Genomic DNA, 26,882 nt, shown 5'->3' with positions numbered 1-26,882 from the left:
GGTTCCTGTTTGTTTTTTCCAAGACTATTCCTAGGTATTTTACCTTATTGGCAGTTTGAATTCCTGTTTGGGTGGTTAGATCTTGAATTCTTTCTCTGGATAAATTCCATATAAGCATTCTGGTTTTATTTTTGTTAAGCTTAAAGCCTGCTAACTGTCCATATCCCGATATAGTTTCTAGTAATGGATTCAGCAAATTCTCAGGGTTGTTTACAAAAAGGACCACGTCATCCGCATAAGCTTGTAGTTTAATTTTATTACGTCCCACTTTAAAACCATCCAAAGTTTTATCATTTCTTATTGTATTCAGTAGAACTTCTAGGACAATATTAAATAGCAAAGGCTAAATAGGACACCCCTGTCTAGTCCCTTTCTCTACATTAAAGCTTTCTGTCAGTTTTCCATTGATTTTCAGTTTGGTGTTTTGGTTTTTATACACACCCTCTATTACATTTAAGAAGGAGTCCCCGACTTTCATTTTAATTAACAGCGATTTCATAAAGTCCCAGTTGACATTGTCGAACGCCTTTTCAGCGTCGACAAACATCATTGCAAACGCATCTCCTGGGGTTTTCCTCAATCTTTCTATAATATTTATCACTGTCCTGACATTTTTTGAACCCTTTCTTCCTGGGATAAAGCCTGCTTGATCACTGTCTATATAATCTTGGGTTATAATTTGCAGTCTTTTGGCCAAAATGGCCATAAAAATTTTGTAATCATTATTAAGGAGAGCTATTGGCCGAAAATCACTGGTTTGAGGAATCGAAATTAGGTTTTTCGGTATTAATGTAATATGAGTTTCCTCCCTGGATGTTGGTATTATGCTTTCCTTTAATATATTATTATAGATTTTTGTTAATTGAGGTGCTAGGACATCTAAAAATGTTTTATAATATAATATAGAAAGTCCGTCTGGTCCTGGTGCGTGTCTCTTTTAAGCTGCTTTTTTAATTGCCCAGATTACTTCTTCTGTTGTAATTATATTGTTTAATCTTTCTCTTTGTTCTTCAGAGAAGTTCATTATTTTACTGTTATCTAAATAACTTGTAATCTTTTCTTTGGGAATAGTGTCTTGTTTGTATAGCTTTGAGAAGTAATCTCTTAGCTCTTTTGAAATTCTGTCTGGGTCTGACACTATTTCCTCTTTTATTTTTATTTTATTTATAATTCTAGAATCCTTCTCTTTTTTAATCTGAGCCACCAGCCATTTTCCTGGCTTATTAGCCTGAACAAAATGTTTCTGTTTTACAAATTTTAAATTACCTGCTATTTTTTCCCATATATTATTTTGTAATTCTTTCCTTTTGTGATCTAATTGTTCCTTAAGTTGTCTATTTCTGGGTTTTCTTTGCAACTGTTTCTCCAGGTTTTTTAAGACCTTCACTGAATTTTCTGTCTCCTTTCTTTTCTCTTTTTTCATGGTGCTCTCCTTTTGCATAAGTATACCTCTAGCGAAAGCTTTACTGGCTTCCCAGATTATATTATGGTCCTTTACCGAATTAATGTTATTTCTAAAATACTCTACTAATTCTTCTCTAATTTTTTGTACTGTTTCTGTTTTTTCTAGCGACCAATCCTTTAACCTCCATGGTCCTCGTGTGTTTCTATATTCAAGTTCCCACATAATGGGATTATGATCTGATATTGAGGGCCTATATGTATGTACTTTGTTTTTTCAAGAATATGCCCATTGGCCCAGGCCATATCAATTCTTGAAAAGGATTTGTGTCTGTTGGAAAAAAAAGTATACTCTCTAGAATTTCCATTTTTTTCTCTCCAGATATCTTTAAGACATAATAACTCTGTGCAGTCTCTGAATGATCTCGGTAATAAACAGGCTTTCCTATTTTTATAGTTTTGTCTTTTTTTGTTTGTATTTGTTTGTCTTTATTGTAATTTAATACACCATTAAAGTCTCCTATAAGTATAATGTTATCATTGTGATAATCCAGCAGTTGGTCAGAGAGTTTTTTATAAAAATCTGCTTTTCCATTATTTGGGGCATAAATACCAACGACTAATATGGAGATACCTTCCCAATTTATTTCCACCCCTAATAATCTCGTTTCTGAATCTCGGAATATTTCTTTTGGGGTTAACTTTTGTTTTATATACATAGATACCCCTCTCTTTTTCCTTCTATAACAATTATGGAAGCCTAGACCTAAAGTTTCTTTGTCTAAATATTTCTCTTCACCTTTTTTTATATGCGTCTCCTGAAGGCATATCACGTCGTTATTCTGCTTACGTAAAAATTCATAGCTTGTCTTTCTTTTTTTTGGATTGTTTAGACCATTGATATTGTTAGAGTAAATTTTTAAACTCATCTTTCCCTACGTAATCAGGTTTCTATATTATGTTAGAATTTTTTAAAGATGTAACCCCAATCAAAAAGAACCTTTTCAGAGGGGAGGTTTTTAAATCCAACACGGTCATTGTGTCACGTGGCGATATAGTTAACGATAGAAAAACGCAATGGAGAAAGACTTGGTTTGCTTGACTGTGAGGAGAGAAAAGAGCAAAAAAATTGTTATTTTAGGTATTATTTAATATCTACGTCTCATCCTTTGTGTATGAACAACGTCAATGTCATTTAACTGCTGAGTTAGAAACATTCCAGGAACATCTCTATATGATTCAAAGAATCCCCATAATACCTCTGGCTTATTTAATCCCTTGCTTTAATGAATGAATAAGTGAACAAAACTAATATTAAAGTGTCCTAAATAAGACAAAACTGACCTACTCGGGGGGGGGGGGGATTTTCCCTTAAAGAGTTACGTGTTCCTAATAATAAAAAATTAATAATGGTAAGGATGTCATATCTTACCCTTTCTCCCAGTTTGAGGCGATATAGGGTATTAAACCAGTCCAAGGTCTTTCTTTGCCCTCTTCATGAAGTCATCCATTTTTAATACTGTGTCGATGTCCAGGTCTTTTCCCTTCCAGGTAAAGGTGATGCCCTCGATCATATTCCATTTGTAGCAAATCCCCTTTCTCTTTAAGGTGTCTGTCAGTGGGCGATAGTCTTGACGTATTTTTAGGATAGTCTGTGGCAGTTCTTTCAGGAGCAATATTTGCTGACCATCGATCTGTATTTTTTGCTTGGCTTGTCTATAAAGAATTTCATCTTTTATGGATTTTTTTGTTAAGATTATTATAATATCCTTAGGATATTTTCTTTGCTTAGCCACACGTGTGTTGATCCTAAACAGTTGATCTATTTCTAAGTTCAGGTCTTTTTCTTCCATTGAGATGAGCTCAGCCAAAGCTGGGATAATTATCCCTTTTAAATTTTCTTTTTCAGTTTCTTTCAGACCTTTTAGTCTAATAATGCGCTCCTTTTGTCTCATTTCTATAAGTAACATTTTATATTCCAGGTCACTCAGTCTTCTCCCTTGCCTGGCTTGTCTTCCACTCCAGCTAATTGTTCTTTAGTGTCTTTTATGTCTGATCTCATTTGCAAAATGACTTCTTCCAGTTTTTTGACTGAAGTAAGTTCTTCCTCTATCTTTCCTAGTCTTTCTTGGGTGGCTTCTTGGATAGCCATGATTTTTTCAAACATTTGTTCCACTTTAGATGTGGGTTCTAAGACACTTTTATCAGGGGTTTTCCCTTCTCCATTTCCTGCTTTTGTGTTGGCACGTCTTGAAGCCATAATGCACTGTCTTTTGTCTTTCCTGGAGTGGCAGGTCTTCCTTAACTATACCTTAAGATTCAAAGTGACACCATTAAACTTGCCTCCCCCCTTTTTTGGTTCTGCTTAGGGGAACATATATTGTGGGTGTTCTGTATTAAGAGAAATACGATATTTCCCCTCTACTTCAGTTTTTTTTTCCTGGCTCTGTTCTTACGTTTTACATTAAAGCTTTGAATGCAGTGAGAGCCGATCCTCCCCCGTGATGCTGCAATTCACCTCTGTTTACCCAGGATTTAAAGCTATAGAGCTATAAAACCGTCACAGACCTCATATATAATGTGCAAACGAAGCTGGAGTGCACTAAGGAGGGTAATTAAGTAATCACTTCTTTGTTTACTCACTGCGCTCTGTATTTTATGCCGTTTGCTTTTACCACGTTTGTTTTAGGTCCTCTCTGCTACTGCCGCTGCTGTTGCTTTCTTTCCTTTATGTATTCAGTTGTAATTCACGTCTGTTTTTAACCTTATGTCTTCCTGTGTTGATATTTTACTTACTTGGGAAGTATTCTCGCTTCTGTTTAGATTATATTGGAGAAAGCTTTGCTGCTTCCTCCCTTTGTCTTTGAAGTTTAGTGTTGAGCTGTAGGGCTAAAGGGTGCGTTCTAATGGCGGGCGCCCCTCTCTCCTTTACCGCACAGGAACTACTGTTTTCAGCTTGCTCAGTTTCTTCTTTACCAGTAGCTCCCGGTTTTGTTTGAAAAGCTTCTCCCCACTTTCATATGTGAGGATGGGGTCTTCCAGAACTTCTGGGACCCTTGTTGCTAGTCAAAGGAGAGATAAAAGTTGCGAGCGGCTTGTGAAGCTGCTGCTGCCCCGTTCAGCGTGGCATCGGAAGTCCACCTTGTTAGCCCTAAATATTGTTTAACCTGTTCAATCTCTTGTCCAGCAATTTTCCACATTTGTTTTTTCCAGGACTTAGCAAAAACCATTATTTTTTATTTTTCAAAATTGATTTCCAATTTATTTGGTTTGCAGTAATCAACACATCTAACAGTCGTATAAGTTCAATTCTCGAGTGTGACAGAATGCATCATCTGGGTAGAGCAATACAGGTATACAGACATTACACAGTTTTGGGATATGTCCATTTATTTCTGCCAAAGTTGTTGCCAAATCATTGATAAATATATTAAATAGAATTGGAGCCAGGATGCATCCCTGTTTCACACCTTAATTTATTATTATTATTATTGTAGACTTCACAGCTGCCAGATCTTTAGCTAGTTGTTGGCCTTCATTACAATTCGAGCCTCACCCAGAAGCCTAGGAAGTTGTAATGTATTGGCATAGTATTCGTGCGGATCCCAGCAGGGCTGCCTTCTGAATTTGACAGATGTTAATTTTGTCAATTCGAAGATGTTTCAAGTGCTGCCCTAGTGTTTTTGGGATGGCGCCCAGCGTGCCGATTACCACTGGGACAACCTCAGCTGGTTTGTGCCACAGACACTGAAGCTCGATTTTCAAATCGCAGTATCTAGTGACCTTGTGTTCTTTTTCAATGACCCTGCTGTCACCGGGGACTGCTATGTCGATGATGCTCACTTTCTTGTCCTCGATCACGGTGATGTCTGGTGTATTGTGTTTCAACACTTTGTCCGTTTGGATTCTATTATTGTTGTTGTTATTGTTATTATTATACACATAGCAACACAGCACAAGTGCCTGGAATTCATCTCTGAATATCGAGTCCTTCCCAAGGACCTAGGATATTAGAGGTATTTGCGTAGAATATGTGCAGTTCCTAGAAGTGCTGCTTTCTGCAGCATGTGGACTGATGTTCTGTCCAAGTTCAGGCTTTCCAGATGTTTTTCAAGATTTCTTGGGATTCCTCCTAGAGCACTGACTACTGGTGGGATTACTGTTGTTCTTTTTTGCCACAATAGTTCAACTTCAATTTGTAGGTCCTTGTATTTTGTGATCTTTTCCAGCTCTTTGTCCTCTCCCCTTCTGTCAACTGGCACTGCAACATCTATGATCCAAACATGTTTTTTCTCTACCACTGTTATGTCTGGGGTGTTGTGTGCCAGGTGTCTGTCTGTCTGTATTCTAAAGTCCCAGAGTATTTTTGCTTCTTCATTTTCTATGGTCTTCTCTGGCTTGTGCTTGTACCAGGTCTTGCTACAGGGCAGGCTGTACTTTTTGCAAAGGTTCCAGTGCACCATTGCTGCTAGCCTATTGTGACGTTCGAGATAGTTAGTTTGGGCTATTTTCTTACAACAGCAGATGATGTGCTCCACAGTTTCATCACCCTCTTTGCAGAGACGGCACTTTGGGTCATTGTAGGACTTTTCAATTCGTGTCTTTATTGCATTTGTTCGTAATGCTTGCTCCTGGGCAGCAAAAATCAGGCCTTCAGTTTCCTTCTTTAGAGTTCCCCTTCTGAGCCACTCCCATGTTTTCTTGCTGTCAACCTTTCCTTCAGTGTTCTTAAAGTACTGCCCATGGAATGGCTTGTTTAGCCACTGTTCTTTTCGTGTTTTAAACTGTTGGACTCTATACTCTTTTGAGTTTTTGGCTTTCAGCATCTCAAACTTGTGGACTTCTTTCAATTCTGGCTCTTGACTTTCTTGGATGTATTCTTTCAGGCCTCTTTTCTCGTCCTCTGCTGATTGCTTGACGTGGAGCAGTCCTCTTCCTCCTTCTGACTTTGCTAGGTAGAGTCTGTCTACATCACTTCTTGGATGCAGTGCTCGATTGATGGTCATAATTTTCCTTGTTTTTCTGTCCAGGATGTCCAATTCGGTTTGTTAATTCTGCCAGCAGTGTAGCGTACTACAGGCACCACCCAAGTATTAATTGCCTTTATTGTATTTCCTCCATTTAGCTTTGATTTCAAAAATTTTCTTACCCTTTTAAGATATTCCTTCCTAATTGCGCCTTTTTCTGCATGCTTGATGTTCTCTGCTTGCAGTATCCCCAAGTATTTGTAGCTTTCATTCACTGGTAAGCTCTTTATTTCTATGGCATTTGGCATATTCACACCTTCACATGTTGCAAGTTTACCGTTACTGAGTTCCAAAGTTGCACACTTGTCGAGTCCAAAATCCATTGCAATGTCAGTGCTAAAGACTCTCACTGTGTTCAGTAGTGACTCAATCTCTGCTTTTGATTTTCCATAGAGCTTTAGGTCATCCATGTATAGAAGGTGTGAAAGTTTTGGTGAGTTTCTTGCTGTCTGATATCCTTGACCTGTTTTCTTCAGAATTATAGACAGCGGAATCATTGCAATGATGAAGAGTAGTGGGGACAGGGAGTCTCCTTGGAATATTCTCCTTCGGATGTTGACTTCCCCTATTCCTGCTCCATTGACTATTCTGTTTCTGCCACAATTACTTTACGGAGCTCCAATCTGGGGAGCAAAAACCGCTGAGAAATTAGAGAGTGTTCAATCTTTGTTTCTTCGTCGTTTATTGGGTCTTCCAAACTCAGTCACGTATCAAGTTCTTTGTTTAGAAACCGGAGCCAAGACAATTTTTTCCCGGGTTTGGCTCTCTTTGTTTAAATACTGGCTTCGCCTTCATTATAGAGCCCTCCCGGGCAGTCTCACATATTTTCTGTTAAGCGACCACTTCCACTCCACCTGGCACACCAAAATTATCAAGCAAATAAACAACATAGGTGTATCTTTTGACCAACTCCTACTGATGGACGAAAGACAGGCTTTCGGAGTTTTGAAACAACGTACTCTTGACATTGAAGGGCAGCTTCTCACAGCTGGAGCCTGCAGAACTTGTTCCCCACATTTTATGGCATTTCACCACCATTGCCGGGTTTTATGGCTAAATATATGAGTAATTTAATCAATCCACATCTCCGCAGATATTTTATGCTTGCTCGGCTAAATGTGTTACCGACTGCCCAAACAAGAGGCAGATATCATGGCATCCCACAGGAGAACAGGACTTGTTCCTGTGCAGCGGGCCTACCCGAAACAACTGAACACGTGCTCCTTCATTGCAAAGATTTGGCAGTCTATCGGTTGCTTTTTCTCGAGGCCATCTTGAAGAAATTTTCAGTGAGATCAGACAAGGAAATAGTTTCACACCTGCTTAGTGACCATCATCCCCACACTACTGAATCAGTTGCCAGGTTTTTAACAAAGGCACTTGGATCAAGAGTGAAACCTTTGTGTAAATTTTAGTCAATTGGTTTTAACATAATCTGTATTTTACCACTCTTTATATGCCATTAAAGGTTTTGTATTTGTATTTGACTATTCTGTTTTCCAAGTGTGCATTGCATTCTTGACCAATTTCTTGATGTTTTCACTGACTCCAATTATCTCCAGGCAGTGAAGTATCCAACTGTGTCGCAGTGAATCGAATGCTTTCCTGTAATCAATCCAAGCTACATGCAAGTTGGTTTTCCTTCTTTTGCAATTCTCAAGGATAATTTTATCTATGAGCAGTTGATCTTTTGTTCCCCTACTGTTTCGTTTGTTTCCTTTTTGTTCTGGGGGATGCAAGTTCTTTCCTTCCAGGTGGTCTTGTATTGCATCAGCTAATATGCCAGTAAAAATAAAAATAAAAAGAATTTGTTGTTATTATTATTATTATCATTATTATTATTTCAATTTGGTATACCGCCCCATCCCGTGAGGGCTCTGGGCAATGAACAACATGATCAGCATAAAATACAAATAATAAGAGGAGTGAGTAAATAACAACCAATAAATAATACCTAACATTAAGAACTCAGCCCCATAAACTCTAAAATATCAATTTAAAACAGCGATTGCTACATTAAATTGGCGTCCCGCAAAAACCTTTTACAGGGATGTCATCAATAAGGCTGATTCCGCACGGGCCAAAAACAGCAGTGTGAAAACGATGTGAAAACAGTATAAAACCTTTTACACCATTTTAAACCCTTTTACACCATTTTCACACTGTTTTCACACTACTTTTGGCCCATGCGGAATCAGCCTAAGATGGCCTTCATTTGAGTATTTGCCCTGACTGCTTGTGTTAAAGTTGTTTGATCAATAATAAGAGTCTGGCATCTATATTTAAACATATCAACTTTCTAGAAGTAAACTTCTAGAAACTGTATCAAAAGCTGCCTTCAGATCTAAAAAGGCCGTAAATAGCTTAGTTGCACCTTTTAAAAAACTTCTTTCTGCTAAATGCATGGTCCAAAGTTAATTTCTCCTTACAGAACCTAATTTGTTCTGGACCCAAAATGTTTGCATCTTGCAGCCACTTAATCAATTTTACTTGTAAAAATTTGAAATATAACTTACCAATAACAGATAATAAACTGATAGGTCGATAACTTGCTGGATTCAGGTTGTCTCCTTTTTTATAAATTGGCACAATTATTGCCTTTAGCCATGATTTTCAGATTAAATCTATTGAATTTACCTGAGTAAATAATGCAGCTAATGCTTGTATTGCCTTCGACAACACAGTGCAGCTAATTCTTGAGACCACCAAGTTGTATTTGCTTTGATCGTTTCTGGGATAATTAGATCTTCTCCAGGTGCTTTCCTCTGTTTTAATCCCACAATCCATGTGGATTTCATGTGATGTTACTGGGGGCCATTCTACCTCCTTACTATTGATGTTTTTCTCATAACACATTACTAAAATAAACTACCATATATTCAGGGAAATATATTATAAAAGTGGTTGAGTTAACTCAGATGATCTATGTATACTTTGCCAGTACATTTCAGGGTTGTTATTTCTTATGGATTGGATCAGCAAGTTCCGTTCATTCTCGACCTTGATGTTTTTCTTTCATAATCTCTTTGAGGTGACATCTCCAAATTTGTAAGAGGTCATAGACTTGTTTATCAAAATTACTTTGATAGGAACTATACAGCTTCTATTATCTTCAGACCCGGGGTCTGACAATCAGCTACTTGGACAAAGGTGTTTTTTTTTTAATTTATGATGCTTCAGGCATCAAATTTTGGCAGCTCTTTATTTCTCTTCGTTGCCAGGTTGACTGATAACAAAAGCATATTGAAAGCAGGGGAAACGTGGGTAAAAGGTGCCTGCTTTTTCAGTCTCAAAAGTGGTGTTGGTTCTTGTACATATCAACCTACTCCTGAATTCTTTAGAAAAGAAAAAAAATGTGGATTTGTTTTTTTTGTTCCAACTCATGTTATAGTTTCTTGACAATGTGATTAAAAGTGCCAAGGTAGTAAGTTTCTTTGATGGTTTCTTGAAAGGTGGACCAGTTCCTCAAATGTATAGTTAAGGCCCCAAATGGATTGGGGCTGCATCTTTCACTACTTTCAAGCTTGCCAGTAAGATTCTCATTACAAGCCCTGCTTTCTGTTGCTCAGTCTGCAGAGGTGTGACAGAACTTTTCCAGTGATGTCATCTTGCCTGAAGGTTGTTCTTCTCCTCATAATCTACCCTGTCCTCATTCATGTGCTAGATTTCTAATTAAGGTTTTGATCTAGACTGAGAAGGGGTTTATGAGGCCGTTTTATTCTGTGTTTTTAATGTGTAAAAGTGTGCTGCTGATAGCTTACCATTCAAAAAATGTGAGGGTTGTATGGTAGTTTTACACTTAAGTGACACCTTTGGACTATCTACAGTGCCATTTTTACATGCCAGTCTGGACCCAAAAATGCTAGTGAATATACGTAACATGGAGAACAAACAACTGATGTATAAAAGTATGTGTTAGTAATTCACTTAGTTGTTGCAATCTAGGTAGACAATTAAGAATACCCTGCTACTGTGAATTCTTTTTTCCCAAGTAATGAGTAATATCTTTGGGGGAGGGGAGGGGAGGGGATCTATATTCTTGAAGTTTGAACATTTGTTCTTTAGTGTTTGCGACTGTGGAGGCTCTAAGTAGGAGACTGGAGCAAAAGTCTCCAAGGAATTGGTCTGTTCCTTTTTTGTGGATACAAGCTCGCTTGCCATGCTGAGTTGCAGAGCATAAGAATCAATGTAGTGAAGAGCTGTTATTTGGTGGGTTTGTGATCAGATCTGCTGACATTTTCTTCACATGGAAAGCCTGGATTTGAGTGCAGCTAAATATCTTTTTTAATTCTGGAGAAAATTGAGTGGAGATGGAACCTTCTGAAATATCATCTTCCAGAATGATGAGTTAAATGGTCTTTTAAAAGCAGTGAGTTGGAACAATATTGTTGCAGCCAGTTGACCTTGCAGTAAATCCAGCAACTGAAGAATTACAGTAATATAATTGGTACTCCTCTGTCAGTTGCTTGTTCAGGAGTCCAATAAAGGGAGCTGACAGTACAGCAATGGCTTGGATCCCTTGGAGGTTTTCCAAGGTTGAATTATTAACGTCATTTATAGTTCACTTTTCTCACCAATACTCAAAGTGGATTACAAAATTTGAAAACATAATGATTCAAAACAAACAGCAAGTGGGTTATAAATATAGAAAATAGAAAAGCAACAATTTCTTATAATATAGGCAAAGAATGAAGGTAACAAAGCAATCTAGAGTTGATGTACCATGCTGAAAACTGGGTTACAAGAAAAGCTACTGTAAAAGAAAAGGTCACGTCCGTACAGGGCAGAGGGGAAGTCCAAGAGGAGCAGGCACTTGATATCTGCCAGGAGCATGGGAAAGCATTGGTACACCAGTTGTGTCTGGTAGATCAAGTTCATATTCCATATAAAGTTTCTACTTCTTTGTCTCGTTGAGTTTTAGCCATCTAGCTGTAGTTTTCTGTCTTGTTCAGCTGACATTCTTCCAGTTATCTCTTTTTTTGTACTTTATTTGGCCCTTTCTGTTTATGTTTGTACTTTCTGTTTATGTTCACCACATTCATTATCTTCTGCTTGTATTTTGTTAGGCTAATGAAGCTGCTTGCTGGTTAAGCAGACCCCATCAAATGCAGCTTTGCTGCTGATTAATCAAACTTAGCAGAAATTCAATAAATGGGGGAGTAGGGAATTTTTTTATCCCCCTCCCTCTAAAATGAATAATGTGTGCATGCCAATATCACTATGAAATGTGCTGAGTGAAATGAAAGATGAATCTGTGTAATCAAACCTTTTACTGGATCTACTTGCATATAGTAGATAATGAATGTGGAAATTCCTGAACATTTTCTGTAGAGGTTTATCAGTCACTGTTGTATTGTATCTAAATTTAGCATATCACACTTAATGTTTCTCAAGGTTTTGAGCTTCAAAACGAGGCCTTAGTGCAATCTGAGTTTTATAGAACTGCCATGTAGAAATCTCAGCATTACAGAATGTGTTGACCACATCACGTTATCTTGTTTACTTCTCCTTCTCATATCTTTCATCTATAGATCTTTGGTGATTATAAGTACTTTGGATGGGCGGATCGCTGCGCTCGACCCAGAGAACAGAGGTAGAAAACAGTGGGACCTCGATGTGGGATCCGGCTCTCTTGTCTCATCCAGCCTCAGCAAACCAGAGGTAAGAGAACTAGTTCTAATCTCCTCACTTGATGTGCAAATTTTTTGTTCTTTTAGCAAGACTTGATTTAAATCATGGTTTTCAATAGAAAGACTCATGGAAGTTGTGCAGTCAAGCATAAGCGGAACCTCTAAAGTTTTCTAACTCTTTTGGTAGAGTGAGGAGTTCCCACATCTCACTTGGATGCTAGAATTTTGCTCCCTTCAATTCCTCCTTTGCCACTGTGAAGTTAGGTTTATTTTCTCTCTTCTGTGAACGGGCCTGAGAAAAATGTTGTTGCCTTTGTTGAAGTGTTTAACAGCTTTGAACTTACCATGGGTGTTCTGTGTGCAGTTCCTGCTGCACTTGGAACTCTATTTCCTGCCCCAGTATGGCGTAACAGGTGCTTTTCAAGAAATGTATTGGTTATGTTCATCAGTCTGGACCATCTTTGTACTACAGCCTCTGTCTTGTGTGTCTCAGGGAATCTTGTAATATGATGGTAAGTACTACATGGAAGAGGTGTACACTTAAGGCACATAGCAACAGGGTGTTTTGAAGATTCCTGCAAAACTATTCACTGTGTGGATCATGAAGGAGAAGATGTAGAAAATATATATTCTCTCTGTTAAAACGAAACCAGAACTGATTGTGGTACAGTTCATGAATGGTTCATATTAAAGGTATAAAGCTGAAGAAAAAAGCCCCAAACCTAAGCAACATTTCTAAAAAGTTTTAAAAACCTGATAAAGATAGGCTTCATTGCCAAATGAATGGGAACTGGAAGAATTGCAGCTTGAAATCCAAGATAGCAATGAAGAATACGTAAAGGCTATTCTTGCAGCCAAAAAACCCTGAAAAGCCTTGATGGAGTACTAATGGAACTCTTCAAATTGCTAAAGATTGGCAAAATGCAAAAACAGAAGGTGACAATGGAATCAGAAGTCTAAATGGAGTGTTCCAATGACTTGCACACTGACACAGAGAAATATTATAACCAGCATAAAGATATATTGGTTCACTTTTTATTACTGCCCACAGACCATTCAGAAACAGAATAAAACAGATAAAAAGCACTCACTAATATAAAATTAATTGCATAAAACATGTCTCTTCACATTTGGTGTAAAGAAATAGAGAATAAGAAGAAAGGAAGAATGAGAGTTCTGTTCCACAAGGTCCAAAAAGACAAATGAGTGGGTTCTAGATCAAATCAAGCCTGAACTATCTGTAGAAGTTAAAGTGACTAAACTGAGGCTATCATACTTTGGTCCCATTATGGGAAGACAGGAACCACTGGAAAAAATACAGTAATGTTGGGAGAAGTAGAAGGTAGCTGGAAAAGAGGAAATGAGCTGGATTGCCTCTATGAAGGAAGCCGTGGCCCTCAATTTGCAAGACCTGTGCAAGGCTTTTTATGATAGAAAACTTAGGAGGACATTAATTCATAGGGTTGCCATGAACCGAAAGTGACTTGACAGCACTTAACACACAGCTGCCAATTTGTGAATTTTACATAACTTTCCTAATTTACTGTATTTTGTTTGTGTGTGTTTGTGTATATAAAAGTGTCATCAAGTCACAGCTGACATTCGGCAACCCCTCATAGGGTTTTCAAGGCAAAAAATGTTCAGAGGTGTTTTGCGGTTGCCTGCCTATTCAGCAACCTTAGACTTTCTTGGTGGCCTCCCATATACTTGCTAACCGAGGCAGACCTTGCTTACCTTCTGAGATCTGATGATATCGGTCAGCTCTGATGGGATAGTTTTTAGGGCCCCTTCCAAAGTGGGCTGGGGAATCTGCCTGTAGGAGCGGTGTGCGGGCACACCAGTGGATCTGCCTTCCCCCGGGCACTTGCCCCCGCAGAGGGGTGAGTCTGCCAGCATGCATCTGCCGCAGCCCTACTAGTGCTGGAACACTGTCCCAGACTCTGCACTAGCATCCCAGTGCCCCTGCCAGTGTAGTAGGGGAGGGCTGGGGGCATGGCCAGGGGAGGAGCCAACATTAGTCAGCTTCCTCCCATCTATTCGCTGCCTTACACCGGCAGCTGATACTTTAGACTTAAGCCATTGAAAAAGTGGCATAAGTCTGTCAAGCGCCATGGGGACTTCTCGGCAGTAAGGAGGGTTTTTTCCCACTTTGCAAGCTTCCCTATCCTGCCAGGAAGCCTCTATGGAAGTGGCAAGAGGACCTGGCCACTTGGATGGGGCTTCCTGTGATGCATTTTACTGTATCTTGCACTGTATACATCATAGTGGGCCACATAATTTAAAAAAAATCTAATTAAAGATAGAAGATTTAATGTGTTTTTAAGTATGTGTGGGGTGCTGTTGGGAAATGTGAAAGAATAGGAAACAATTTAAGACAACCTTTTGATGGTGACTTTTAAACCACTATGTAGCCTACATCTAATGTTCAGAGTAGCTTGTATAAATCAGTGAGAAATCCTTGTGAGGCTTGTTACTACATTGTAACCTTGTTTTCTCTCTTTCTGACCCGGCTCAGAACTACAATTCAGACGTTTATAGAGCTAAGTGCAACCTGGCATTAAGGTGCAATCTCCATTCCCAGCGCAGCTTCAGTATCTGCATCTCCCTGCTCAATATTGCTGCAGCAGAGTTTAGGAGCTTCTCATGAGTTCTTTCTGGAGAGCTGGTTTTCCTCCTCATTTTTAAGCAATCTTTTCTGTCTAGTCATCTTTTCATTTTCTGTCTTTTCTGATCAGTCATCTTTTCCTTTTACTGTAGTCCATAGGTGTCAAACTCGCGGCCCTCCAGATGTTATGGACTACAGTTCCCATCATCCCCTGCCAGCATCATGGAGGGCCGCGAGTTTGACACCTGTTCTGTAGTCGTTCTATAATAGTTTTTGTCACTGGGTGTCTGCCTCTTTTTAAAAATTGTAGTTCTTTGGAAGGAAATTCCCCTTGATGGACAGCCAGAGCTGCTGTCTGTTGTGTCTTGGCTAGATTTAAAAGTTAGACTTCTTTGCTGCAAAGAGACCATGTCAAGAACAAATGTAAGATGTGTTGTGGAAGAGCACCTGTCAACTTCTGGTGACCCTGGCTCATAGTTATGCTTTAGTTTCTGTGCCTCAGAGGCCCTGTGCAGGAGATGAAAGTGGAAGGAAAACTCTCTGGATTAGATTTAAACCAGTAATGAACAGAAATGTTATAAAGAAGCTGTTAGAATTCTGTATCTGTTCAGGATGTCAAGGTGCTTGAACTCATACTAGAGCTGGAATTGATTTCAAAGATGCCTCTCTTGGCAATCCTGAGAACTACTTCTTTGCATCTTGATATGGCTCCTCTGCACAGGGCCACGTGGAGGATTCCCCCAAGACACATTCCACGTGCTTACTATTATATGTTCTGGGGCCCCATCTTGCTCCCCTCATCCTCAGTACTGAGGCCCATCCTGTCACTCTTCACCAGGCTCTCCATGAAGTCTGTAGAGACCCGCAATACGAGGAAGATCACCGTGATGCCCCTTTCAGTTCACGCAGAGTGCCTACCACTCTCTTTCTCAGGTTTAGGATTACAAGTAGGCCAAGCTGTCACACATTGCAGCCATTTCTTGTCACCTTTTAAAATCTCTTGGTAGCCATGACCATTTCACCTCTCAGGTTCTTTCTCCCACTCTAAGGCCCTTTCCGCACGGGGCCAAAAACAGCAGCCCAAGGATGGAAAAACACCGGTCCCTGGGCAGCCGTTCGCACAGGCAGCCGTCCTGTGCGGCCCCCGAGTGGCGTGAAGGCACCGCTTTCCACCTCCCTTCCCAAGGGAGGTTTTTGGAAAGCGGTGCCTTCCCATCGGCATGGTGCAAACCACACCACACCGCAGGCACTGCTTTCCCGTCCCCCCCACTCACCTCGTCCTCCAGCGTCGGTCTGGAGGGCTACTGAGACCCGCCCATGCTGCCCTCCGACCCCTGGAGGTCTGAGGGCAGCAAGGGCAGGGTCCCTGCAGCCCTGCAGATCAACGCTGGAGGACGAGGTGAGTGGGGGGGACGCAGAAGAGGAGCCGCCTCTTCTGTGCTGGCGTCTGCGGGGGCCGTTCGCATGCTCCCGTGTGAACGGCCCCCTCCCCTCCACCAGCATAATTCCTGCCGGTGGAGGAGCGCCCTTTCCGTTGTGCGGAAAGGGCCTGAGAGACATCAGCCAACAGAGCAAGCAGCCCAGAATAGCAAGCCTTCACTCAACACATTTCACTGAGGTTATGGGGGTTGGGGCTCATGCACTGTTTCACTGACAAGCTGCTCCCATGTATTCATATCTTAAAATACATATAGACTAAAATCTTCAATTGTTTGTGTTTCTTTCCCTGAGATATGCAGCCCACATTGTTAAACAAACAAGGGGTCAACTTTGATTTATGGTTTGAGCATAACACTAAGGTTTCAGTGTTTTGATACGTTTGAACTGTTTCCCTCTTCCAACAGTTGGGGTCCGTTGTTACAAATTGACTTCACATTTTGCTTTAAACTGATCTTCACCTGTGCTTCAGTCAGGCCCTCTTCCTGCTAGCTGCCACTCCCCAATTTCTCTCTCAACTGCTGTTTTCCAGCAGCCTCTCCTCAACATTCCATCAGCTTTACTTGGTCACTTCTAGGGGGAGCTGGAATCTACCTTCTCAGTTGCAATCACTTTCCTTTTAAATCATCTTAATTAGGTACCCCGCCAAGCTTGTATCCACATGGATAGATTAGATAAAGTCCAGGCCAAGAGTTACTTTCTCTTACTGTTGTATACAAAGCTATGGTTTCTCCCATGTACAATCAGGAATGGGAAATGAAATTGTGGCCTGCAGTATAGCTACTAAAGCTGAAGAGCTAGGCCCATGTGATAAAAATGGCTGTTGGGGCGAAACAAAGGCTACAAGAAAGCATTTTTGCAGATGTATTTACTTTGCAGCAATAATGATGAATCCAGAATAAACCCTAGACTCTTGACTATCAGCAAGACCCCACGCCAAATTGGGTCCATTCCTAGATTTTAGTTGCTATAATGTATTTTTGTTTTGTCTTTTAACAATACTTAGGAATTTGATTCTTTCTAGGTATTTGGGAACAAGATGATAATTCCTTCCTTGGATGGAGACCTTTTCCAGTGGGATCGTGACAGAGAAAGCATGGAAGCTGTTCCTTTCACTGTTGAATCTCTTCTTGAGTCATCCTACAGGTTTGGAGATGACATTGTTTTGGTTGGAGGAAAATCCCTGACAACATATGGGCTGAGTTCATGCTCGGGAAAGGTAAAATGATAATCTTAGAGCGGTAAAACTTTTCCATTATTTGTGAAAGCTGAAGTTAATTTTAAATTTGAGACCCCCATATCAGACAGAGCTATCAAGCACAGCTAGTTTTCTGGTTTTCTTAGCTGGAGAACAAGGTCTTTTATGATTTTCATGTAAATTAAAATCTTACACTGATTTCTGTATTTAAGGATGGCACTTACAGTAAGTTTTATCTTAGTGAGTTATAGTTTTAAATCTATTGAGTTCAGGTGAAAATAGGCACATGTTTCATTGGAGACTTGGTTTGTTGCAAATGCAACAGATCCTTTTGTGTGTGTGGTGTAATTTTCTACAGCCCAAGAGTCCTCTTTGCTGAATGTTTGGTTTGCTGTGTAATAAACATAGATGAGTACAGGTGGAATTGTGGTAGAAGGGTAAAACTAATTCTGGCTATAAATGAGGTAGCTGTCAACAGGCCAGTCTTGAATGTACCTTTTCTAGGGAAGGAGATCGATGTGGTGGCACATCAACTCCTGGGTTTCCTGGATTACACATCTGGATTACCTTGACCATTTCCAGTCCATTTTCAGAGCTGGGTTTGGTGCCATGTCAGCTTTATTTGCACTGCTGGACAGTCTTTCTTTGAAGGTGAATGGGGACAGCCCTCCTTATTGATACTGTTGGTTCTTTTCTATCTGATTGAACACAAAGAGTCACCACTGGGGGCGCAGAATCAACTCAGGTGGGACTTGTCTTGTTGAGTACCCCAAATCTCTCCCCCATTCCCTGTATGAGACTGCTGGATGAGATTGTTCAGAGCCTTGGGATTGGGAGTCATCAATATGCAGATGACTCCCAACTCTGCATCTCATTTGGTCCTACAGAGACACCCATCTTTGTTTTAAACTGGAGCGTTGAGGTTGTCATCAGGTGACTAAAGCAGAATAAAGCAAAGCTGAATCCAGACAAGACAGAGGTAATGCTAGTCAGGAAACCTGACATTCTAGAACAGGGATGTCAAACTCATTTGTTACAAGGGCTGGATGTGTCATAAATGTGATTTAGTTGGGCTGAGCCTGGGGCGGGGGTACTGCCTCGGCAGATGAGCCCCCTGCAGGCTCCTCTTCCCTGATCAGCTCTGTGGTGAGGGTTGGATGCGGCAGCTGGTGAGCCCGCAGTAACCTTGCCAGCCCAGAACGGCCCTGGGGGAGGGTGGCTGCTGTAGTGGAGAGCCTGCAGCAACCTTGCCAGCCCAGATCAGATCAGAATGGAGGTGGGGGTGGGGGTAGCTGCCTGGATTGGCATGCCTGCAGAGGGCTTTCCAGGCCAGATTGGGAGTGGGGTGGTAGCTGCTTGGATCGCATGCCCACAGTGGACTTACCAGGCTGGAGTGGGAGGGTGGCTGTCTGGACTGTTGTGCCTGTAGAGAGCTCACCAGGCCAGATCAAGGGTGGGGGAAAGGTGAGTGCCTGGAGTGATGAGCCAGCAGCAGGCTCACCAGACCAGATCTGGAGCAGTTGGGGGCAGGGGGTTGCTCCAGCCAGGTACAGCGCCTGGGCCACATCCTGGACACCCCTGGTCATGGGCTGAATCCAGTTTGTCATAGATGGAACTGGTCTAAGCTGACCAACCTGCTGTGAGCTTGACAGCCAATACAGCTTCCACTTCTCCCACAATGGGCTGATCTGGCCTGGGGAGCCTGGCAGGGGCTTGTCAGACAAGGCAGCATCCCCACCCAGGCCCAGCCCAACTAAGTCACATGTATGCCATATCCAGCCCTCGTAACAAATGTGTATGACACCCCTGCTGTAGTTCCTAGCATCCTCTTGGTCTGTGGGGTGGCAGGCAGCTCTTCCTGTTACTGGGAAGGCTCAACAACAGCTGGAGAAGAGGTAACCTCAGCAGCAGACCTCTGCCCAGTATCTGCAGTTGCAGTCATCTGTGCAGGTGGTGCACCAGCAGCTGTCTCAACAAAGAGTGCTTTGCAGAGCTTATTCAATGCAACAATCCAGCCAGAGGTGGATGAGGTCTTCCTAGGTTGAGGGGGGGGGGGGAGCGGTAGCTGCCCTTCTCTCCTCCACCTCCTAGTCTTCTTTTTCACCCCTTAATCTTATTTCTCCTTTCTCCCAACGCCCCACTGTGGTCCTTTAACAATGCTTATTGTTCCCCTAAGCCAAACTCTGTCTAACTAACACAGGGGTCTGCAACCTGTGGCTCTCCAGGTGTTCATGGACCACAAGTCCCATCAGCCCCTGCCATCATGGCCAATTGTAGTCCGTGAACATCTGGAGAGCCACAGGTTGCAGACCCCTGAACTAACACAACCTAGTTATCTCTCCTGCACTGCAGCCTAACAACACTTGAAAGCTTTTTAAAGAACCTTCCTTCAGAAAAACGAAGGCTTTGTTTTGTAAAAAGTTGCCTAACCTAACCTTGCTTCAAAGTGTGGTATTCCTTTTCTTTAAAAAAAACCCCTATAATTACCTAGTGATTTCCTATTTTAAAACCTGTCTAAGATTAACCTGCAACTATCCTGGAGATCGAATGTCAACGCTTTTTAAAAGGTCAAAAGTAATTGCATAAAATTTGTCCTGACTCCTCCACTGCAATCTCCCCAATTCCAAATAAAGGAATTGAGAAGAGCTCCTCTACAGCCTGAACTGATGAACTGGTTATCTAAGGCTGCTGCACGCCTTAGTGTTAGAATATTATGGGTTAAAATTTTTGATATTGTATACAGCTTGAAAGAATGGTGGCCAGAAACTATTGGTAATAATTGTATGTCAACGTTTATTTTTATCAATATACTGAATTATTAGAATTTGGTTGTTACTTTACAGAATATCACTTATATAAATATGTTGGTGTCTGAGTGCTTAGAATTGTATCATAGACAAGATCCACTTTCCATTTTTCCATTTTTCTTTTTCTATTGTTTTTATTGTCTCCTTTATTTTCTGTTGTTGAGATTTTTTAAAGAAGTTTTTAAGGCAACCTAACAAATTATTTCCAAGCTCAGAGCACACACTGAAAAGGTAGGCTATCCACTGGTGCATTAGGCAGCCAGTACACCAGCAGTATTGCCATACTGTCTATGGTATTCCATACTAGGCCTATACAATCAATGACAGCGTTCATTGGGGCAGGGGCTGCTCTGAAGGAAAAAGTCTCTCAATTAAGCATTGCCTCAGCCCCGGGCTGGTGGATGACCAAGAAGCCTGGCAGTGTAAGCTCTTTCAGGGCAATTGTTTCACCCTCCCTGACCTAAGTCTTCGTCATGCTCACCTGGTACACAATCTGTGCCACGAGATAATCCCATAATGTAATGGTCCTATTATTTATGGATCTGACATTACATTAGTCCTTGGAGAAGGATACAACTTCCCAGGCTTCCCAGGCAATGAGAAGTATGTATAAGACTTGTCTCTTTGCAATAAAATCCCATGTCATGGGATGGGATGAAGGTGAGATGGGGGCAGACTTGTCTATATCTCTCCCTCCTTATCTCATTAGGTCTTCTAGCACCAAGAAGTCTCCTTCTGAGCCTGGCAGGCTGACTGTATCTGGGAGAAGGTCAGGCACCCGCAGAAGGCAGGGATGTGGGGGTGGTGAGTGTCACATATGTGTGGTGGCCATATATATTAGGGGTCATGGGGTTCCAGGCTTTTCACTTCACTGTTGGTCCACTCGTTTACTCCTTTCTTTGGGGTTAGCTTCTGATCCATGCCTGAGTTTTCTGTTGGTTAACTTTGTCTCTTGCTGTGGCATGGGGTCACGGGTGGCTCTTTGTGACACTAGGAAAATGAACTTTACGGTGCCCAGCTTTCTGCTTTGTAGTTGTAATTTTGAAAATTACTAGAATAACAGATAACAGAAATAAAAGCTACTTTTAAGTTTGTTTAGGATAATTTCACTTAGTCCAGTTTCTCCGGCCTGTGCTGGTTTCCGTTCTTCCCTTTTACTGCCAGGACAACCCTGTGAGAGAGAGGTCAGGCTCAAGGCCACCCGGGAAGCTTAAGGGCACAAGGGGGATTTGAACCAAGGTGTCCAACCCTTTCACCAATGTCCCAAGCTGGCTGGTCTAGTGTCGTGGTTGCCAATGTCCGACATGATCTTGGAAATCCCCAGTTCAAATCTTGCCTTGTCCTTATGGTCTCTCACTAGGTGGCCTTAAGTAAGCCATTGTCTTTTCAACATTTCATCTGTAAAAGAATATAAAAATGTTGTTCTATTGCATGATTTTATAAAGATTACCAAGACTTGTTAACAAAGCCTATCCTGCTTCCCAGGTACAACTTTAAAAGTGGCTTATAATAACAATGCAAGTGCTCAGCAGGGTGAACTGTACTGGGCACTCCAAAGTTCAGTATCATTTCAGTGGTTGTTATCTTAGAAAGAAAGAGAAATCTAGAACACTTTGCAGAATCCATCTCTACTTGTGCGGTAAAATGAAAAAAATGTTTCTGCATAATCTGTAAAGCTGTACTTCTTAACCAAGATCTGAGAAAACTAAGGTGATCATTTACTTCCTAGGTGAAGTACATATGCTCAGCGATGGGCTGTCGCCGCTGGGAGGATGATGAGGTAGAACAGGAAGACATTCTTCTCCTGCATCGGACACAGAAAACAGTTCGAGCTGTTGGGCCCCGCAGTGGCAATGAGAAGTATGTATAAGACTTGTCTCTTTGCAATAAAATGTAAAAGCAGCATTTATGGCTTTAAACATTCGATTTAAATTTTTGTTCTTTGAATATTTGTTTATCTGTGACTAGAATCTAGATTAATTGATATTGGATATCAATACCAGGTATGAAGGACAGTTTAATATTAGGAATATATTATCGTCCCCCTGACCAAAGTGCACAAGAGGATTTTGAGATGGAAAAGGAAATTAGAGAGGCCAACAAAAACAAAAATGTAGTGGTAATGGGTGATTTTAACTATCCCCATATAAACTGGAAAAATTCATGTTCAGGTCATAGTAAGGAGAGAGCTTTCCTGGATATACTAAATGACTGTGGCTTAGAGCAGATGGTTGTGGAACCAACTCGGGGAGAGGTGATCCTAGATCTAATTCTATGTGGGACCCAGGACCTGATGCAGAAGTCAGTGTTGTTGAGCTGATAGGGAACAGCGACCACAATGCTGTCAGATTCAGTATCTCTGCATGCGAACAAGTGACAACTACTAATGTAGTTACATTCGCCTTCAGAAAGGGAAATTTCTCAAAAGATGAGGGTGATAGTGCGCAGGAAGCTGAAAGGGAAAATCAAAAGAGTCAAAACTGTCCAAGATGCCTGGAGGTTATTTAAAAACACAGTAATAAAAGCTCAGCTGGAATGTGTTCCGCAGGTTAGGAAAGGCAGCACCCAGTCCAAAAGAAAGCCACCATGGTTAACAAGAGAGGTTGAAGAAATTATCAGAAAAAAGAAAATGTCTTTTAGAAAATGGAAGTCCAGTTTGACTGATGAAGAATATGAGAGGGAACACAAATGGTGGCAAAAGAGAAGCAAGTTAGCTGTAAGGGAGGCAAAAAAGGATTATGAGGAACGTATGGCTGCGAACATCAAGACCAGCAACAAACAGTTCTTCAAATACATCAAAAGTAGGAAGCCAGCGGTAGGCCCGTTAGATGACAAAGGAACAAAGGGTGTGCTGAAAGATGACAGGGAGATTGCAGAGAAGCTGAATGAATTCTTTGCATCTATCTTCACCCAAGAGGAGGTGAGGAAAATTCCTGCACCTGAACCAAGCTTCTTAGGAGGCGAATCCGAGGAACTAGCAAAGATAGTGGTAGACAAGGAAGAAGTTCTGGCAGCCATTGATAAACTAAATGCTACCAAATCCCCTGACCCAGATTGCATTCACCCAAGAGTGAAGCTCAAGCATGAAATTGCTGATCTTCTCACATTATTATGCAATTTATCCCTGAAATCAGGCTCCATCCCCGAAGACTGGAAGATGGCCAATGTCACATCAATCTTTAAGAAAGGATCTAGGGGGGACCCGGGAAATTACAGGCCAGTCAGTTTGACATCTGTTCCTGGTAAATTAGTAGAATCTATCATTAAAGATAAAATTATAAAACATGTAGAAAAGCAAGACCTGCTGAGGAAGAGTCAGCATGGCTTTTGCAGAGGCAAATTGTAAGGAATTCCAAAGAGCAGAAATAAAAAGGCTTTTGATTATAAGTCCGTTTATTCAGACATCCTGGAAAGCACACACACACGACATGGCAGGAATGAGCAACCCCGCTCAAACAACAGGTTATAATGCTGACTAACCCATCCCCCCGGCTCCGTTCTCATGAGAACGGAATTCTACTATGCAAAAGCGAGATAAGCATTCTCACAAGGTTGGTGCAGGTCCTGGCCAGACGCCCGGCCAAAAGAATCTCCGTCAAGGCCAGGTTAGGCTGTAAGGGAAACAAGAACGACTGAGATCCTTACACAAATCCTGTCTTACAAACTTACTAGAGTTATTTGAGGGTGTAAACAGGCATGTGGATAAGGGGGAACCAGTGGACATTGTCTACTTGGATTTCCAAAAGGCTTTTGACAAAGTTCCTCACCAGAGACTATTGAGAAAACTCAGCAATGAAGGAATAAGAGGGGAAGTCCTCCTATGGATTAAAAACTGGTTGAGAAACAGGAAGCAAATTGTGGGTGTAAATGGGAAATTCTCACAATGGAGAAATGTAGGGAGTGGAATTGTCCCAAAAGGATCTGTTTTGGGACCAGTGCTTAACTTTGAAAGCGTATATTCATAAATATTGACCATAGAAGTAGGGAGTACCGCCGTAGCTTATGGTGGCCCAAGTTTGCAGATGATACCAAAATTATGTGAGTGTGTTGAGAACCGCCAAAGAATTGCAGAAAGAGGCTCCAAGTGGACCTTGATAAATTGGGTGATGGTGGGCTAAGAAATGCCAAAATGCAGTTCAATGTAGCAAAATGTAAAAGTGATGCACATAGGGGCAAAAAATCCAAACTTCACATACACGCTACAGAGGGTCAGTGCTATCAGTCACAGACCAGGAAGGGATTTGGGCGTCTTAGTTGATAGTTCCATGGGAATAATGTCAGCCAACTCAATGCCATGGCAGCTGTAGAAAAAAGGCAGACTCTATGCCAGGGGATAATTAGGAAAGGAATTGATAATAATAAAAGGCTTCTGCAAAGATTGTCATGCCCTTGCCATATAGAAGCAGTGGTGCGAGCCACACTTGGAGTACTGTGTTCCAGTTCTGAGTAGCCACATCTCAAAAAGGAATATTGAAGAGATAGAAAAAAGAAGTGTCAGAGAGAGGGACACGAGGATGATTGAGGGACTGGAGCACCTTCCCTTATGAGGAGAGGCTGCAGCGTTTGGGACGGGGTTTTCTTTAGTTTGGAGAGGGAGGCGTCTGAAAGCTGGCTATGATTAGAGAGATCCTATAAAATTATGCATGGGGTAGAAAATGTTGATAGAGAGAAATTTTTCTCTCTTTCTCACAATACTAGAACCAGGGGGCATCCATTGAAAATGCTGGGGGGAAGAATTAGGACTAATAAAAGGAAACACTTGCTTCTTCGCATAGCGTGTGATTGAGTATTTGGAATATGCGTCTGCCACAGGAGGTGAGAGTGGATGGCCACTAACCTGGATAGCTTTAAAAAGGGCTTGGACAGATTTATGGAGGAGAAGTCGATCTATGGCTACCAATCTTGATCCTCCTTGATCTCAGATTGCAAATGCCTTAGCAGACCAGGTGCTCAGGAGCAGCAGCAGCAGCAGAAGGCCATTGCTTTCACCTCCTGCACGTGAGCTCCCAAAGGCACCTGGTGGGCCACTGCGAGTAGCAGAGAGCTGGACTAGATGGACTCTGATCTGATCCAGATGGCTTGTTCTTATGTTCTTAATTTAAAGTCAGAAAACTGATCAGTTAGTTTAATTATGTGAGAGCCAGCATGGTGTGGTGGTTAAGGTGCTGGAGTGAGAACTGGGAAACCCAGGTTCGAATTCCCACTTGCACCATGGAAGCTTGCTGGGTATCATTGGACCAGTCATACACTCTCAGGCTTGACCCTGGCTACTGTTTGGATGGGAGACCTCCAAGAAATACCAGAGGTGAGATGCAGAGGCAAACAATGGCAAACTGCCCCCAGCCACACGCAGCCAATGTGATTCAGCAACAAAAAGGCCAATGCAAACTTGGGGTGTATCGCAGAGGCATAACATCCAAATTGCAAGATGTCAGAGTTCCACTGTACACTGCGTTGGTCAGGCCTCCCCTGGAGAACTGTGTACAGTTCTGAAGGCCTCACTTCAAAAAGGGTGTTGATAGAATGGAATGCAGGAAAGATCAGCAATAATAATCAGGAGCCTGGAGACCCTGTGAGGAAAGGCTGAGGGACTTGGGACTGTTTAGTCTGGAGAAGAAGGACATGATTGCTCTCTTTAAAGGATTTGAAGGGCTGTCACTTAGAGGAGGGGAGGGAGCTGTATCCATGGCAGCAGAGGAGAGGACTCTCAATAATGGGTATACATTCTGGGGAGGATGTTAGGAAATGTTTTTTACAGTTGTGCAATGTGGGATCAGCTACCTAGGGTGGTAGTGATCCCCCTGACTGGAAGTCTTTAAGCAGTGACTGGACGAATCCTTGTCTGGGATGCTCTAAGCTTATTTTTGGGGTAGGTCTTATGTAAGTTGACTTGTCATGAAAGTTAAGAAACTGGATTGATTTTGGTCCAGAATTTTTTATACTAGTGTTATTTTCTTTTTTTAATTTTAAAGGTGGAATTTTAGTGTTGGTCATTTTGAACTGCGCTACATTCCAGACATTGAAACACGAGTGGGATTTATTGAAGGCAATTTGAAATCAAATCTGAACAAAGAAGATTCTAAAATCATTTCGGATGTGGAAGAGCAGGAAGCTGTAACAAAGGATACTGTGATAAAGGTCTCAGTAGCTGACTGGAAGATTATGGCATTTAGTAAACAAGGAGGACATCTGGAATGGGAATACCAGGTACTGGAGATGATAATGTAGTAACCAAGGACGTAGGTAAGGGGGGGTTTCTCAGGTTCAAACCCCCCCCCCCATTACATGTCCGAAGCGCCACCCCGTTTTGTGGGGTTTTTGTATTTTTTAGTGTTTTTTATTTTTGGCCTGCAGGGGGCGCTGGTTTCAGGCTAGACGCACCAAAATTTCAGGGATTTGTTGGAAGACTCTCCTGATGATATCACACAGGTTTGGTGAGGTTTGGTCCAGGGGGTCCAAAGCTATGGACTCCCAAAGGGGGTGCCCTCACTCCCCATTGTTTCCAATGGGAGCTAATAGGAGATGAGGGCTACACATTTGAGGGTCCATAACTTTGGCCCCCATGAACCAAACTTCACCAAACCTGGGTGGTATAAGCAGGAGGGTCCCCTAAAGATACCCTGAAAGTTTGGTGCTGCTAGCTTAACAATTGCACCCCCCCAAATTTCCCCAGATTCTCCTTTTAAATCCACCCCCTTGGCATGGATTTAAAGGAAGAATCTGAGGTCCCCAGTTTAAACATTGAAAGTGATTCTGTTTAAGGGTGGGGGATAACCC

The 26,882-nt window shown here is 41.6% G+C and overlaps 1 protein-coding gene across 5 annotated transcripts in view; it reads left to right on the top strand.

The window, feature by feature from the left end:
• The window catches only part of EIF2AK3 (eukaryotic translation initiation factor 2 alpha kinase 3), a 72,859-nt gene that overhangs the window by 4,511 nt on the left and 41,466 nt on the right, over positions 1-26,882 (top strand). For all 5 annotated transcript variants that reach the window (XM_048510295.1, XM_048510294.1, XM_048510293.1 and 2 more), the window contains exons 2-5: positions 11,960-12,089; positions 17,125-17,319; positions 21,835-21,965; positions 26,078-26,312. In XM_048510295.1, the coding sequence (XP_048366252.1) occupies positions 11,960-12,089; positions 17,125-17,319; positions 21,835-21,965; positions 26,078-26,312 (691 nt within the window). The remainder of the gene's footprint in view (positions 1-11,959; positions 12,090-17,124; positions 17,320-21,834; positions 21,966-26,077; positions 26,313-26,882) is intronic.

Source organism: Sphaerodactylus townsendi, linkage group LG11, assembly GCF_021028975.2.
Source record: "Sphaerodactylus townsendi isolate TG3544 linkage group LG11, MPM_Stown_v2.3, whole genome shotgun sequence".
Lineage (NCBI taxonomy): Eukaryota > Metazoa > Chordata > Lepidosauria > Squamata > Sphaerodactylidae > Sphaerodactylus > Sphaerodactylus townsendi.
This window is presented reverse-complemented; position numbering and strand designations above follow the sequence as displayed.